We start from the raw sequence: 13,387 nt of genomic DNA, 5'->3' as shown, positions 1-13,387 counted from the left end.
TTCTGCTGTATAACAAAGTGAATCAGCTATAAGTATACATATATCCCCATTATTGTATTATTTTTGATGCTATTGTAAGTGGAATTGTTTTCTTAATTTTATTTCTGGATTGCTCATTGTTAGTGTATATAGAAGCACAATTGATTATCGTGTGTTGATTTTGTATCCTGTAACTGTGCTGAATTCATTTATTAGTTCTAACAGTTTCTTTTTCTTGTGGAATTTTTAGGGTTTTCTATGTATAACATCATGGCATCTGCAAACAGAAATAATTTTACCTCTTCCTTTCCAATTTAGATACCTTTTATTTCCTTTTCTTGTCTAATTGTTCTGGGTAGGACTTCTAATACTATGTTGAATAAAAATGGTGAGAGTGAGAATCCTTATCTTGTTCCTGGTCTTAGAGGATAAGTGTTTCACCATTGATATGATGTTAGCTATGTGCTTTTTATATATTACCATTATTATTATTATTTTAAAAAAGATGTTGGGGGTAGGAGTTTATTAATTAATTAATTTATTTTTGCTGTGTTGGGTCTTCATTTCTGTGCGAGGGCTTTCTCTAGTTGTGGCAAGCAGGGGCCACTCCTCATCGCGGTGCACGGGCCTCTCACTATCACGGCCTCTCTTGTTGCAGAGCACAGGCTCCCGACGCGCAGGCTCAGTAGTTGTGGCTCACGGGCCTAGTTGCTTCGTGGCATGTGGGATCCTCCCAGACCAGGGCTCGAACCTGTGTCCCCTGCATTAGCAGACAGATTCTCAACCACTGTGCTGCCAAGGAAGCCCCCATAAATTACCATATTATGTTGAGGTAATTTCCTTCTATTTCCAGTTTTTTGAGTGTTTTTATCATGAAAGATTTTAAATCTTATTTAATGATATTTCTACATTAGTTGGACTTTTGTCCTTAAGTCAGTTAATGTGGTGTATTACATTGATCAATTTTCATGTGATGCACTGTCCTTGCATTCCAAGAATAAATCCCACTTAGTCATGGTGTATAATCCTTTTAATGTGCTGTTGAATTCAATCTGTCCCCCTGATTATTCTGATTTCTTTTGAAGTAAATACCAGAAACAGGCATTAAGCTGATAAACAGGTAAACACATGATATAAGGGCAGATACTGATAACGATTATGAAGATAAGTGAAACAGGGCAGAAAGATAAAGAGTGGCAAGGGTAGAATGGGGCTGGTACTGTTTAGATACAGAGGTTTGAGAAGCCCTCTAACACAGTGATATTTAAGAAGAACCAGAACGAAGGTGAGGGAAGAACCTTACAGACACAGGGGACAGCAGAGGTGGGAATTTGCTTAGAGATCTTGGGAAATACCTGGGAAGGCAGGAGCGAGAGTAGGGACAAGAGAGTAAGTCACAGAGGCTGGGGAGGTTCTGGATATCCGCAGAATAGGAGGGCACATAAATCCCATCTCCTGAGCCTTAGCACAGACAGCTCCATATATGGCTTTTATTACACATTACAGATCTCCCCCTGTCTTTTTATTTCCTTTGCCTTTGCTGTCCTATATATAGAAAGAATGTGCTTGCTTTGTTAACCAAAGGACAGGGCCTGAGTTCTATCCCACCCAGATTTCCTCTGAAGACCGGTGAAATGGAGTGGGTGGAGTCACTGGGTCCAGCCAGAATCCATTGTGATGTCTAATGTGATTTGGGGGGAAAAAAAATCATTGTTTCAAAAATAAAACATTATGGTATATGATCTTATATATTTTATAATTAGAATATGTACCTAATATTTTAAATTTAAATAGTAGGAAATGGATTTCTTGATGAAATTTGTAACAGAACTTTTAACTGGCAGCATGATCTATAGTATAGAGTTACCTCCTTCCTATAAACAGTTGTGTTGGGATGTTTAGCATTCCCATGAAATGATTTCCCAAATCTGCCTTTTTGGAGGAAGTGTAAAGTACTCTCGTGCTACTGTGGGAACTAGAAGGTACAGAACACCCTGGAGCTTGTAGACATTTGTCACCATCCTTGATAATGTAAGGAATGTTGTGGTACAAGCATGTTAAGCATCATGGAGAATGTGGAGAGGTTGTTTGCTTTGTCCCCAAATGGAGTTTTATTTACAATCTTGCTCAGTGATTTATGCATTTGTCTCCTCTAGTATTTAATCGTTTTATTTCTTTGTTAAAATCCCTGAATCTAGATAATTTGATTCCACTTATAAAATATTTACTTGTTATATTAGGCAGGGTGCTAAACTTGGAAATTAAGAGTACTGAGTTAAATTTAAAATTTGTTGAAAAGTATTCATCATAATGCAGACTATTTAATGTCTTGGCAGTGCCTCTGGCTCTTCTCATTTAACGTGTTAGGAGACAGACTGGCAGCAGTTGTAAGCTGAAACCTGGTTGTATGCTGAACGAGACTGATAGGGGTACAAGGAAAATGGAGAAAATCTGAAAATGTTTCTGTGTGTGTGTGTTTCCTTAAATTAAAGTGTGACACATTTGCTTAAAATAGAATTTTATATTCTGTTTATCAAGGTTATTATAACTTCATGATAGAGGATCCTAAGACTGAAACTGGTTTTAAATATTGTTTTGTGGAATAACCAAAGTTGTCTCTTAACAATTTTGTCGTGATGTCACGCAAGTTGCTTTGATATAATAAGCATGTTTTACAGTGTGTTTGAGTCATTTTTCCCTAGCAGACCTCAAGTTTATTACTCAGAGGAGAAGCATGAATTTACAGTATATTCTTAGCTGCTCTTCTCTATCTATCACTCAGCTGTCAAGGCCTATGGAATCTAAAATAGATCCTGACCAATGGGAGACAGCCTACACACTGCTTACGGGATGATTCGGATGTGGACAGCTTTATCGTGCACAGATCCTGGTCTGTGTTGCAGTGTTGAGGCGGCAGGATGCAGAGTTGAAGTTTTCCAGTGGAGTCCCTGAAAAGGGACAGCTTTGAAAGACAGCTTCTAAAGAATAACAAATAGGAGGAGTTACAGTACCTGATTTGGGGACAGCTCTTACTCAAGTGCTGCACAGCAAGGAAGATAATTTTCAAGCGTTATGAAGGCGGAGAAGGATTCTGAAGACGAGGAAAATATCGTTAGAGATCCAAGCTAAGTGTAGCCCAGCATGAAGACTGCAGAACAGGAAGAGTTGTAACGGGAAGGACCGAGTCACTTGTTAGGCGTTTCTCTGAGGGCTTGCTTTGTGAGCTACAGAGATTTGTAACTTAATGCGAAGTAGTTTGCTGTTAGCAACAAGAAACTAAATCCTGTCTATGATGAACTGTTGGTTTTCTTGTGCTCCTAAGAACAGAGTAGGTATCCCTGTAGTCCAATGTAACAAGAGTCTTGGCTAGGCTTTTCGAACCGTATTCTTTTAAAATGTACTGTTTTATTAATTTTGGTTTCTTTGTCTATTATATTCTCTCTGCTTTATTTGATTAGCAGATTGGGGTTAGTGATCGAAAACAAAAGTTCTTGTTTCTTTTTCTGTGTTTAAAAAGCATATAATAGAATCTTAATAATTGAGCAGTATTTCTGTTAACTGACAGTGGACCAAAATGGAAAACAATGCTTAGTGGAGTAGAATTGAGAATCACAGTATAATATGAGACTTTAATCTCATTTAATTATCTTTTAAAGAGCCTTACTTTTGGATTTTACAATTGTTTTAGTGTTTTAGATAGCTCCTTTCTCCACCAGGGCTTTACCTGGAAATAAAGTTGAGTTGTTCTAACTAAGAGGATAAACTAATCAATTTAGAGCAAGCGTTTGTGTGCTAAACATGACTTAATCCCTTAGGCATTTGAAAACACAAAGCCTACATCTACTACCACTCCCCAATTTAGAGTCAGTAAACTGATTGTTTTGTTTTAAAGTTAAAGAAAGGGGATGCCTAAAATGTAGTTTAGACTTTGAGCCAGTGAGTAGGGCTTAGCCACTACTCATAGTTGGTAGTTTGAACTTTTCAGGTTAGAAAGAAGTGGGTTCATCTCCAAATTTGACTAGAGACAACAATTCTGAAGTCTGTGTAGGTACTTGAATCAGATTTCAGGGGTGGGTTAAAATTTTAATGTATTTATCTTTTTTCATATTCAGTTTTTATATTTTTCACTTCAAGTATTTAATGAATGCATTGCTTATTTAGCTAGAAAATTGGTTGTTTTCTTTTTTTCTGGTTTAGAGGGGATAGTAGATATAAAATAATCATACTGATCCAGCATTTAGAGGATATGCTTCATTTAAGTGATTCATTTCCCCCCGCCACCCAGAAATTTGTTATGGTGTTTGTGGATATAGGAATTGCTTTGTAAGTTAAGTGAAAAATATGTACATCTTTTTTTGTTCTAGAAATGATGCTGGACTTAGCAAAGAATTTAGCAATAAGTTTACTGTATAGAATTTTAAAAGGCTAAAACCTTACTTGTTTAAATAATGTATATTTTAGTGCTGGGTTCTACATTTCTACTTACTAAGAAAAGGTTGAAGTTATTGGCTTGAGAATGTCTTGAATATATTTTATCCAATCAAAGCTAAAGATAACCTTGATATAATTAAAATATACATCATGTGATACATTCTCCTATTAAAAAAAATTGCCTTTGAGCTTCCTTTTAAATACACATGCACTGTTTTTGTTGAAATAAAAAATCTTTTTTAACAAAAGCAATATATGTTGAATGTAAAGAAGGAAGAAAATGAAAGTCATCTGTGATTCTATAATTTTAGGATTTTTAAGTAGTTAGTACTTTAGAGTCTTTTTTTTTCATTTTATTCTATGTAGAAGTTTCTTTTTATCCTAACATATAAGCATAATGGATTGCTTTTTCTCTTGAGTGTACGTGTGTGTAATTTGTCTCCATAATTATATTTCAAACAGTGCCTTTTAAGCGAGTAGTGGTGGTGGGGTTCTTAAAAGGTGTGCAGAATTCCACTGTATCTAAGGGTCTTGGGAGATAATCAGAGCCAAATCTGAAAGCATGAGTTACAGAATAGGAAAAAAAAGAGCACACTGATTTTTGAAGTCATGAGAAATCTCGATTGAGCTTGGCTGCTTGAGTCGTTTAATGTCCCTGGAGTCTTGATTTTTCTCATCTGTTAAGTGAGGATGATAATTCTAGTTTACTAGGGTCGTTCGAGTCATTCATGCCTGGAACAGGGTAGGTGTTCAATCTTTCTCTGCTCTGATGGCAAAGAAAACAGGGCAGAAAACATGAGAGACATCCTTTTTCTCAAAAGTATAATTAAAATATTTCTTGTACATCAGGTGTTTTGGAAAGGTTCTTTTTGTGACGTTGGAACAGCAGGGACAAGGAAATTTGGGGTGCAGCTGGTAACTGAGTGATGTATTATACATTACTGCTTTCTCTTCTCTTTTTTTTTCTCCCCTTCTTTCGAAAGTCTTACTAATATATATAGTATGCCATGTTTACATTCTTTTTTCTTTTTTGTAGCAAGCAGCAGATTGGAACAAATATGATGACCGATTGATGAAAGCAGCAGAAAGGGGAGATGTAGAAAAAGTGTCCTCAATCCTTGCTAAAAAGGGGGTCAATCCAGGCAAACTAGATGTGGAAGGCAGATCTGCGTGAGTATTACGATAATTCCCTAAAGGAAATTTGGGGAGACCCTTGGGATACAAATGAAATTTGTGAATTATGGTTATCAACATTTAATTTAAAAAAACCTTTATCAAAACCCACACTATAAAATCTTTCAACATCACTTTCAAACAATTTGGACTAATAATTGTTCTCAATATGAAAGATTTTCAAGTGAGAGAAAGAATACTAAAATACTACCCAGTGGTCTAATTGTTTGGACGCTGTGGCAAACCATAGCCTGGGTTATTTGGTGCATTTCTATTCGGTGCAATTTTGTTTATAAGCTTTTTTATACTCCTTATCATATTTGATCCTCGCAGTGGCCCTTTGAAAAAAGTAGGAAAACGTTTACAGAGGTTAAATAACTTGGTCTAGTCTCATTAAAAGTCACAGGTCTGGGCTTCCCTTATGGCGCAGTGGTTAAGAATCCACCTGCCAAGGCAGGGACACGGGTTCGAGCCCTGGTCCGGGAAGATCCCACATGCCGCAGAGCAGCTAAGCCTGTGAGCCACAACTACTGAGCCTGCGCTCTAGAGCCCGCAAGCCACAACTACTGAGCCTGCGTGCTATAACTACTGAAGCCTGTGCACCTAGAGCCCGTGCTCCCCAACAAGAGAAGCCACTGCAATGAAAAGCCCGCTCGCCACAACTAGAGAAAGCCCACACGCAGCAAGGAAGACCCAATGCAGCCACAAAAAAAAAAAAAAAAGTCACAGGTCTGTGATGTAAACCCCAGTTTTCTGTCTTGGAAGAGTTCTGTAAATTACACTGCCTTTTCCTCTTAACCCCCAATCCATTTTTATATTTGGGTAATTAATTTAAATGAGAATGTTTCAGGCAGTAGGGAGGCAGAATGACTAGTGTGACTCAGGGAGATACAGGTAGTGATCCTACCCTTTTGCTTTTGTTACTGAGGACTTTACATGCTTACGAACCAGGCATCTTTTCTCTCACCTCTCCCCAGTCTTTATCATTTCTCTTCCTGTTGAGGATGGGGAGCAGTTGGGTTAAAGGGTAGATCTAGCTTCTGTTACTACCCTCTATAAATATAGCAGTTAAAACCTTATCTGGGAAACCTTCCAAAATTAGAGGTGAAAAGTCTCGTTTCCTAAAATTCCTCTCCGCCTTATACTTGCGTTAAGTTTTTTTTTAGACTATTACAACTGGAAACCAGATACTAAATATAGAAATGAATATTAAGAAGTGGATAGTTAATGTTTGATGTAGGTCACTACCTTAGAATGCTTAGATATTTAAGTATAGTGAAAATAGCAAAGCATGACTTTAAGTTGTTCATAAGAGCAATAAAGTTTGAGAAGTTCCAGTTTTTTTATACTGTTTCAGTTTTATCAAGTAGGCAATTTGATAGCTACAGAAACTGGTTATTTTGAGTCCTGCTGCTATTTTTGCTAATTTTAAACCATTTATAGGGCTCACAGTATAAATAGTGAAAATTTAATATCTAAAACTGACTGTTTTTCATTTTTTTTTCCAAAATGCCAAGATGTTAAAAGATAAAAGGATCTTCTTTGGGATGAAAATCTTCAGTGAAACCTAATTTCTTCAGTTCTGTCCGTCCATGCTTTGAATGTTTTGAAAGAATGATTACTTGAGTTTTTGTTCAGGTTTTTTTGATCTAAGGTTCAACTTTGAGGGAAATTATTTGTATTAATGGTCAGAATTATGAAAATCTGGTGTAATTTGATTAACAATGAACTTTAGTTTGTGAAATATTTGAGTAGTATTAGTTTCTGAGGTTTTCACTGTAGGAAGTAGAATTCTTTCTGGGATTCATAGGATAAAATATTTTCCTTTTGTTACTCACACACAAACTGTATTCTTTCTTAATTAAAGCATTCTATATTTAGTCAAGTATAGGACATATTACAAATATATTTTCTGTAATTATAAAAATAATGTTATTTTGAATGATTTTTTTGGTTTTCAATTTTTGAAATTTAAGACAAAAGTAACATGTCCTTCTTGACCTCTATCCAATTTCAAAAATGAAATATTTGAGGCCTAGCCATAGTCACTGCAAGGATCTGTTTTCTTCCTGTTTGCCTCTTTCCTAGGGTGTAGCCCTTTGCCCAGGCAAAATGGGGCAGGTTCACCAAGAAGCTTCACTGCCACTTGGAGAGCCATGGATTCCAATTCCTGTCTCCCCATCCCCTCAGGCTGTCAAAAGTACTGTTCAGCCTCCCAGCTGTTTTCTCTGGAATCAGCAAATGCTCCTAGACAAAAAGTAGCCCCAAATACCAAGCTCACCTCTCTGGGCCTCTGTCCTTCCCTGCATACTGGCCTAGTAATTTTTCACTGTCTTGTTAGCCTACTGATACCTTCAAGCAGCTGCATTATTTTTTATGAAGCTCTTCTAGTTGTCCTCAGAGGTGGGGACTGTCCATATTACCTGGATCTCCTATTATAGAAGTAAAAGTACTTGTCTTGTTTAAAAAACGAAAACTTAAAGTTGATTTTTTTAATTGAAAAAGAGTATTTCTATAAAGCAGTTTTCCAAATTTCCTTTGCAACTCTGCATACAATTTAATGATTGATATATCTTCTTTCTGAAGCACATCTACTATTTATAGCACAACAGTATTAATAATGCATTGTAGATTTGCTGTGATTTCTGCCCTTTTAAGTGCATCATCAGTATAATGTTGAGTTATTTTGAAGAAAGAAGTCTTTCAGATTTTGTGAGCTAAGAAATGAAAACAAGCAGACAATAAATGAGATCCCCAAGATTGTTGGAAGACTAAAAACCTTTGCTTGATGGAAATTACCATTCCTCAAAAGGTTCTCATGGTGCATTGCATAGTATAATTCCCCACTTCAGTGTTGCAAAGAGATTGATACCCTCAGCCTTATAGCAATTTAAGGAGAACTTATCTGACTTTTAAGAACACTATATTCCTTTTATCAGAAACATCTCTTTCTCTCTAATTCAAACTTTACACAAACCTGGTTTACTTTACTTAGTAGTGCTCAGTCTCTAGTTTGCATTTATATCCCTTATAATACTAATAGAGGCATAACTAGTGTTGTAATATCTGGAAACGAATTTGCTAGCTATCTCCAGATTTTGTCTCTAAGCATTCAGTTATTCAGATATTTGAGGGTGCATCATCTGTCTGGTACTTTCATTGGTTCTGGGAATATAATAGGAAGCAGAACAGACAAGAATTCCTGCTTTCATCTAGTTAGTTGAGTAGGAAAAGATTAATAGACCATAAGGAAAATAAATCTTGAATTTATATATAGTATTAGAAAATGTGTAATTCTATTTAGAATAATGAAGGCCAGGATGGGGAAGCTAGGAGTACTAAGGTTGCAGCGGATGGGGAAATGTAAAATTTTCAAATGGTATGGTTAGGGAAGACCCCGACAGGGAGTGTGCTGCCAAGTGTGTCTGTATCCAGGCACCTTGCAGAGCCTTTACCTCCTGGCAACTTCACGATGGGTACGGTACTCGTTTAGGACCTGAGTTCAATGTCCTTTGCCAACAAGTCCTACAGTATTTACTTACAATGTCAGTTCTTAATGCACACAAAATATTTCTGTAAATGTTTATTGATTAAGAAAGTATTAGATGATCAAAGAAACAATGGGATATTTTATCATGTATCTTGAGTACTTGATGGCTTAAAGTTATTTCGTGTTCAACTCTGTTTGTGTGAAATTTGAACCAGTCATACAGGTCTCTGAGTAAAAGGAAGAAAAATGTGGTAGTACTTCAGGAAGAAGGTGATGCCAGATCTTTTGTGGCTTTCAAGTGTAGCTTAGCTTGTTTTGAAGACTTTTCTGTGCCAGGTTTAATATGATAATTCTAAAGAGATGGATAAGTGTTTTGATCTGTCTTTGGCCTTAGCATTCTGTTGTAACTTCATTTGTTTTGGCGGTTTCAGTATATTTGAAACTAAGTAAAATAATCTGATAGAAACTTTTCAGTGCATTTATTAAGGTCTAAACACCAGTGCCTTTGTTATTGAAATGATAAACTATAGAGGTAATAATGTAAATTTGGATTAAAATGAGTTTTTCAGTAATATGAGATAGGTTTCTTTTTTCTTGGATTAAATATATTGGTGTTCTAATGTAGCCTTTAAAATGCATGTTCACACGTGTATGTATGTATGTGTGAGTATTGAATATAAGGTGACATTTATGTAACGTTTAAGTTGACCTTGAGTAGTTTCCATGGCATAACAAGTATTTTCTTTTTGTTTAGCTTTCATGTTGTAGCCTCAAAGGGGAATCTTGAGTGTTTGAATGCCATCCTCATACATGGAATTGATATTACAACCAGTGACACCGCAGGTACGTTTGCCTCCATAGTCAGTTACAAACAGAGAAGACAAGCATTGTCCACTGCCAATGCTCTAAATCAGAGCTAAGTGTGATTTACAAAGAGAAGTCCTTAACTTTCTGTTTCTAATTAACTGAGGTATTGTTCTGGGGGAGAGGGCAGGTACTGGGGATGTAGCAGAAAGGATGACCGAATGGATGAGCAGCTAGAGACCTGAGGTCTAGGGCTGGTCTTGGTAGTGCTACAGGATTCTAAAATCTCAGACTCTGAAGAACCTTTAGGGGCCATTTAGTTTATACTCATATACTATTCAGTATATGAATTCTCGCTGTCCTGAGGTCATTTGGTTTTTGGTTGGACATTTCTTGTGTTGAGGAACTGTCTCATAATAACAACATCACCAGTAGTGATCATAACAAGAAGAGGTGACACTTATTTAACATAGACTTAGCTACTCTGCTAAGCGCTTTACACGTACTAACTCATTTTATCCTCACATCAAGCCAGTGAGGCTGCAAGGCACTGCACTGTTAAGCGACTTATCCGGGGTCTTTCCGTGGATGAGTCGCAGTCAGAGTTTGTGTTTTTAACCATTATGCCTCATGAGGAGACCTGGTCTGTGTTTAGCTAGCTATGTTTATAAAAATTATTTCTAATAGACAGTTTAAGTCTGTCTCTTACCAGGCTTTCTGCTTAAACTTAGTCATACCTGTGTCTATCTTTTAAAATATTACAGCATAAGTTTGTCTGCACATCACAAGATAGATTTTAAGTATTTGAATATAGCTATTGCTTTTCTTCAGTGTTTTAGTTTTCTGTTCATCTGGACAATCATTCTCAGTTCTCTGAGACCTGTGGCAGCTTATTTCTCTGCACTTCTACTTTGTTATTCAGTTAAATATGGGAGCTGACATAGAGCAGAGAATGTCCTTAACAACTTTAATTTTTATCCTATGACTCCATATATGGACAAATAAATACATTACTGTTAACCAACATTGTGTTTGGAAATGGAAGGCAAGCGGGGAGAGAGAGAGAGATCACAAATGAGTTAGTGAGGAAAAGCTTTACCTAAAGTTACCTTAATTGAGGATGAAACTCAATTTATTTGCCACCTTTGAATGAACAAAAAGCTGTTATTACTTATATATATGTTTTCCACTGATGCAGAAGAATATTTTTAGAAATTTTGGATTAACCATACCATTTCAGAATTCATAAGACTTTATTTATTGTGCTGATTCCAATTCAAACATGTGTCTTTCTTGTTTTTGTCTGTGTTCTTTCTGCTCTGGACATTTCGGCCTAGTGGCCAATCTAAGTGACTTTTGCCCTCCCTCCTTCACTGCAGATGAAGCTCAAATGCTTTCCCAAGCTCAGCAGACGACGTCTTTTCATATACTGCATTCTGGCATACCTTGCTTTACCCATTTTGTCTTTTGTTTTTGCTGTTGTTTAGTCATGTATTTATTGATGGGTTTAATTATGTTTGTCTTTAGAGTTGTCCTTTCCTGAGAACAAGGACCTTGTCTCATTTGCTGTTATATTGTCTGTTATAATCCAGATGTGGATATTTGATAAAAATTTGATTAAATAATCTTTATGTATTTTATCTTAACTCCTTTATTTGCTAGCAATATAAAAGTAGATTGAAAATAACCACATTTCAAGTTAGTGTGGTTTTGAGGTATTTGTGACCCAGGTCTTGCCAGGTACGCGCCTTTGATATAATTCAGGGTGATATGCTTTAGATGTGATATTTCCATGATTTTTTGCTGTCCTATCTCAAGTGGCTGGATTTGGTATTTCCTTAGCCCTGACCTGACATTTTAATGTGACCAAGTTTCTGTGGCGTTTTGGTAAACACCAGGGACTGTTGCCACTGTGTCTATCCTCACTATCCACTCCATGCTCTCTCTTACTTCTCATGTAAGCACCAGTTATTCTAGTCACTTTTCAGGATGTGAAATGTTTCTAGAAAGTTTGTCCATGACCAGTAGCAAATTGAAATTTGAAATTGTTACATCTGACTTATTTGTAGAGGATGTTTAGGAGTGGTTGAATATGTTACCTATTCAAAGGTCTGGACTCACTGCCTTTTGCTCTAGAACCTGTTAGCTACACAGAAATGATCAGAGACCCAGCAAAACGTATTCACCTATCTACATGCATATAAAACTGAATGAGAGTTGAAAGTCAATTTATTCCTTCATCCAGGATGAACAGAACACACATTACTTTTCTAGCAGAAAGGTCTACTTGTGAAGTACAATTACATTTGGAGAAGTTTCTGAAGTTAGAGGGAAATTAAGAGCATTAAAGATTGGAAGCTGGAATAGTCTGGTGAAACCCTTGTAGTTTTCACCATCCAAGAAAGATATTTGTGTAAAGAAGTACAATTAGGAGAAATAGTGTTTGGAGGTAGAATGTTCTCTGCAAATTACCTTTTTCAGTATTCAGAGTTATCCTTCCAGATTATCTGGTGACCTCTTCCCTGCTCCCCTCATCATTTCCTTTAAATTTGCACATTATAATCACATATTTGAACAAATTGTCTGATTTTCAGAGACAGAATCTCTCTGTAAACTTTGAATTTTAGTTGAAGCATAAAAATTAGTTAGAGAATACCCTTTCTTTGACCCACATCTCTTAACCTTTCTCCATTTTAGTATCCACACTGCCTATTGAGAAATGTTATGTGAAATCTAGTTATCTTTCTCTCCCTCCTATCCCCATTCCTTTTTTTTCTTCCTCTTTCTCTCCCTTCTCTCCTATGGCAATATTTAATTACTTACTCTGTTTCAGGAACTGCTCCAGGTATTGGAGATACAGTGGTGAATAAGACAAAATTCTTGCTCTGTAATGAGTTTGTATGTTTATTTTTTCTTCCCACCTTCATTGTTTTGGTGTGTACATTATCTCTAATTAAAATATGAAACTGGGTGAGACATCTTAGAAACTTAAAGCATGCCTACAAATGAAGTAGTCTGTCAACTGATTTTGGAAGACTGAAGCACATTTCTAAGGAGAATTCACATGTGAAGAAAATAACCCTTATCATATATTTAAAATTATTTCTTTTCTAGGGAGGAATGCTCTTCACCTGGCTGCAAAGTATGGGCATGCACTGTGTCTACAAAAACTTCTTCAGGTAGTAAAAGTGGTTAATACTTTGACTTTATTATTTTGACTGCAAATAACAGATGTGTTTTTGGAACTTGAGATCAAAGAAAATAGTAGGCTAGCTTTGACTATTAGCTTACATAATATTTTTTCCATCATTTGTGAAAGAATGTGAACAATAAAGAGCAAAGACTCTGAGGGAAGTGAATTGCATAACTCAGTGTATTAAAAATAAACAACAAAGACTTGACCTTCCTGTTGACATTAGCTGGAGATTGGAATTTTCTGTCATCTGGTATATGACTTGAGATGAAGTGATACAGCATAGGATCTATATATTTCTGTATAAACATCAATAA

At 36.3% G+C, this 13,387-nt stretch overlaps 1 protein-coding gene across 2 annotated transcripts in view; it reads left to right on the top strand.

The window, feature by feature from the left end:
- The window catches only part of UACA (uveal autoantigen with coiled-coil domains and ankyrin repeats), an 85,489-nt gene that overhangs the window by 39,303 nt on the left and 32,799 nt on the right, over window positions 1-13,387 (top strand). The window contains exons 1-4 of one of the 2 annotated variants that reach the window (XM_082835725.1): window positions 2,491-3,307; window positions 5,447-5,580; window positions 9,828-9,916; window positions 12,992-13,056. In XM_082835725.1, coding sequence (XP_082691851.1) covers window positions 3,269-3,307; window positions 5,447-5,580; window positions 9,828-9,916; window positions 12,992-13,056 — 327 coding nt within the window. In that variant the 5' untranslated portion in view covers window positions 2,491-3,268. Of the gene's footprint in view, window positions 1-2,490; window positions 3,308-5,446; window positions 5,581-9,827; window positions 9,917-12,991; window positions 13,057-13,387 lie in introns of those variants that run through there. The other variant, XM_082835726.1, reaches the window with a different exon arrangement.

Source organism: Leucopleurus acutus (assembly GCF_964270905.1).
Source record: "Leucopleurus acutus genome assembly, chromosome: 1".
Lineage (NCBI taxonomy): Eukaryota > Metazoa > Chordata > Mammalia > Artiodactyla > Delphinidae > Leucopleurus > Leucopleurus acutus.
Note: the sequence above shows the minus strand (reverse complement) of the source record. Positions and strands in the feature narration are given on the sequence as shown.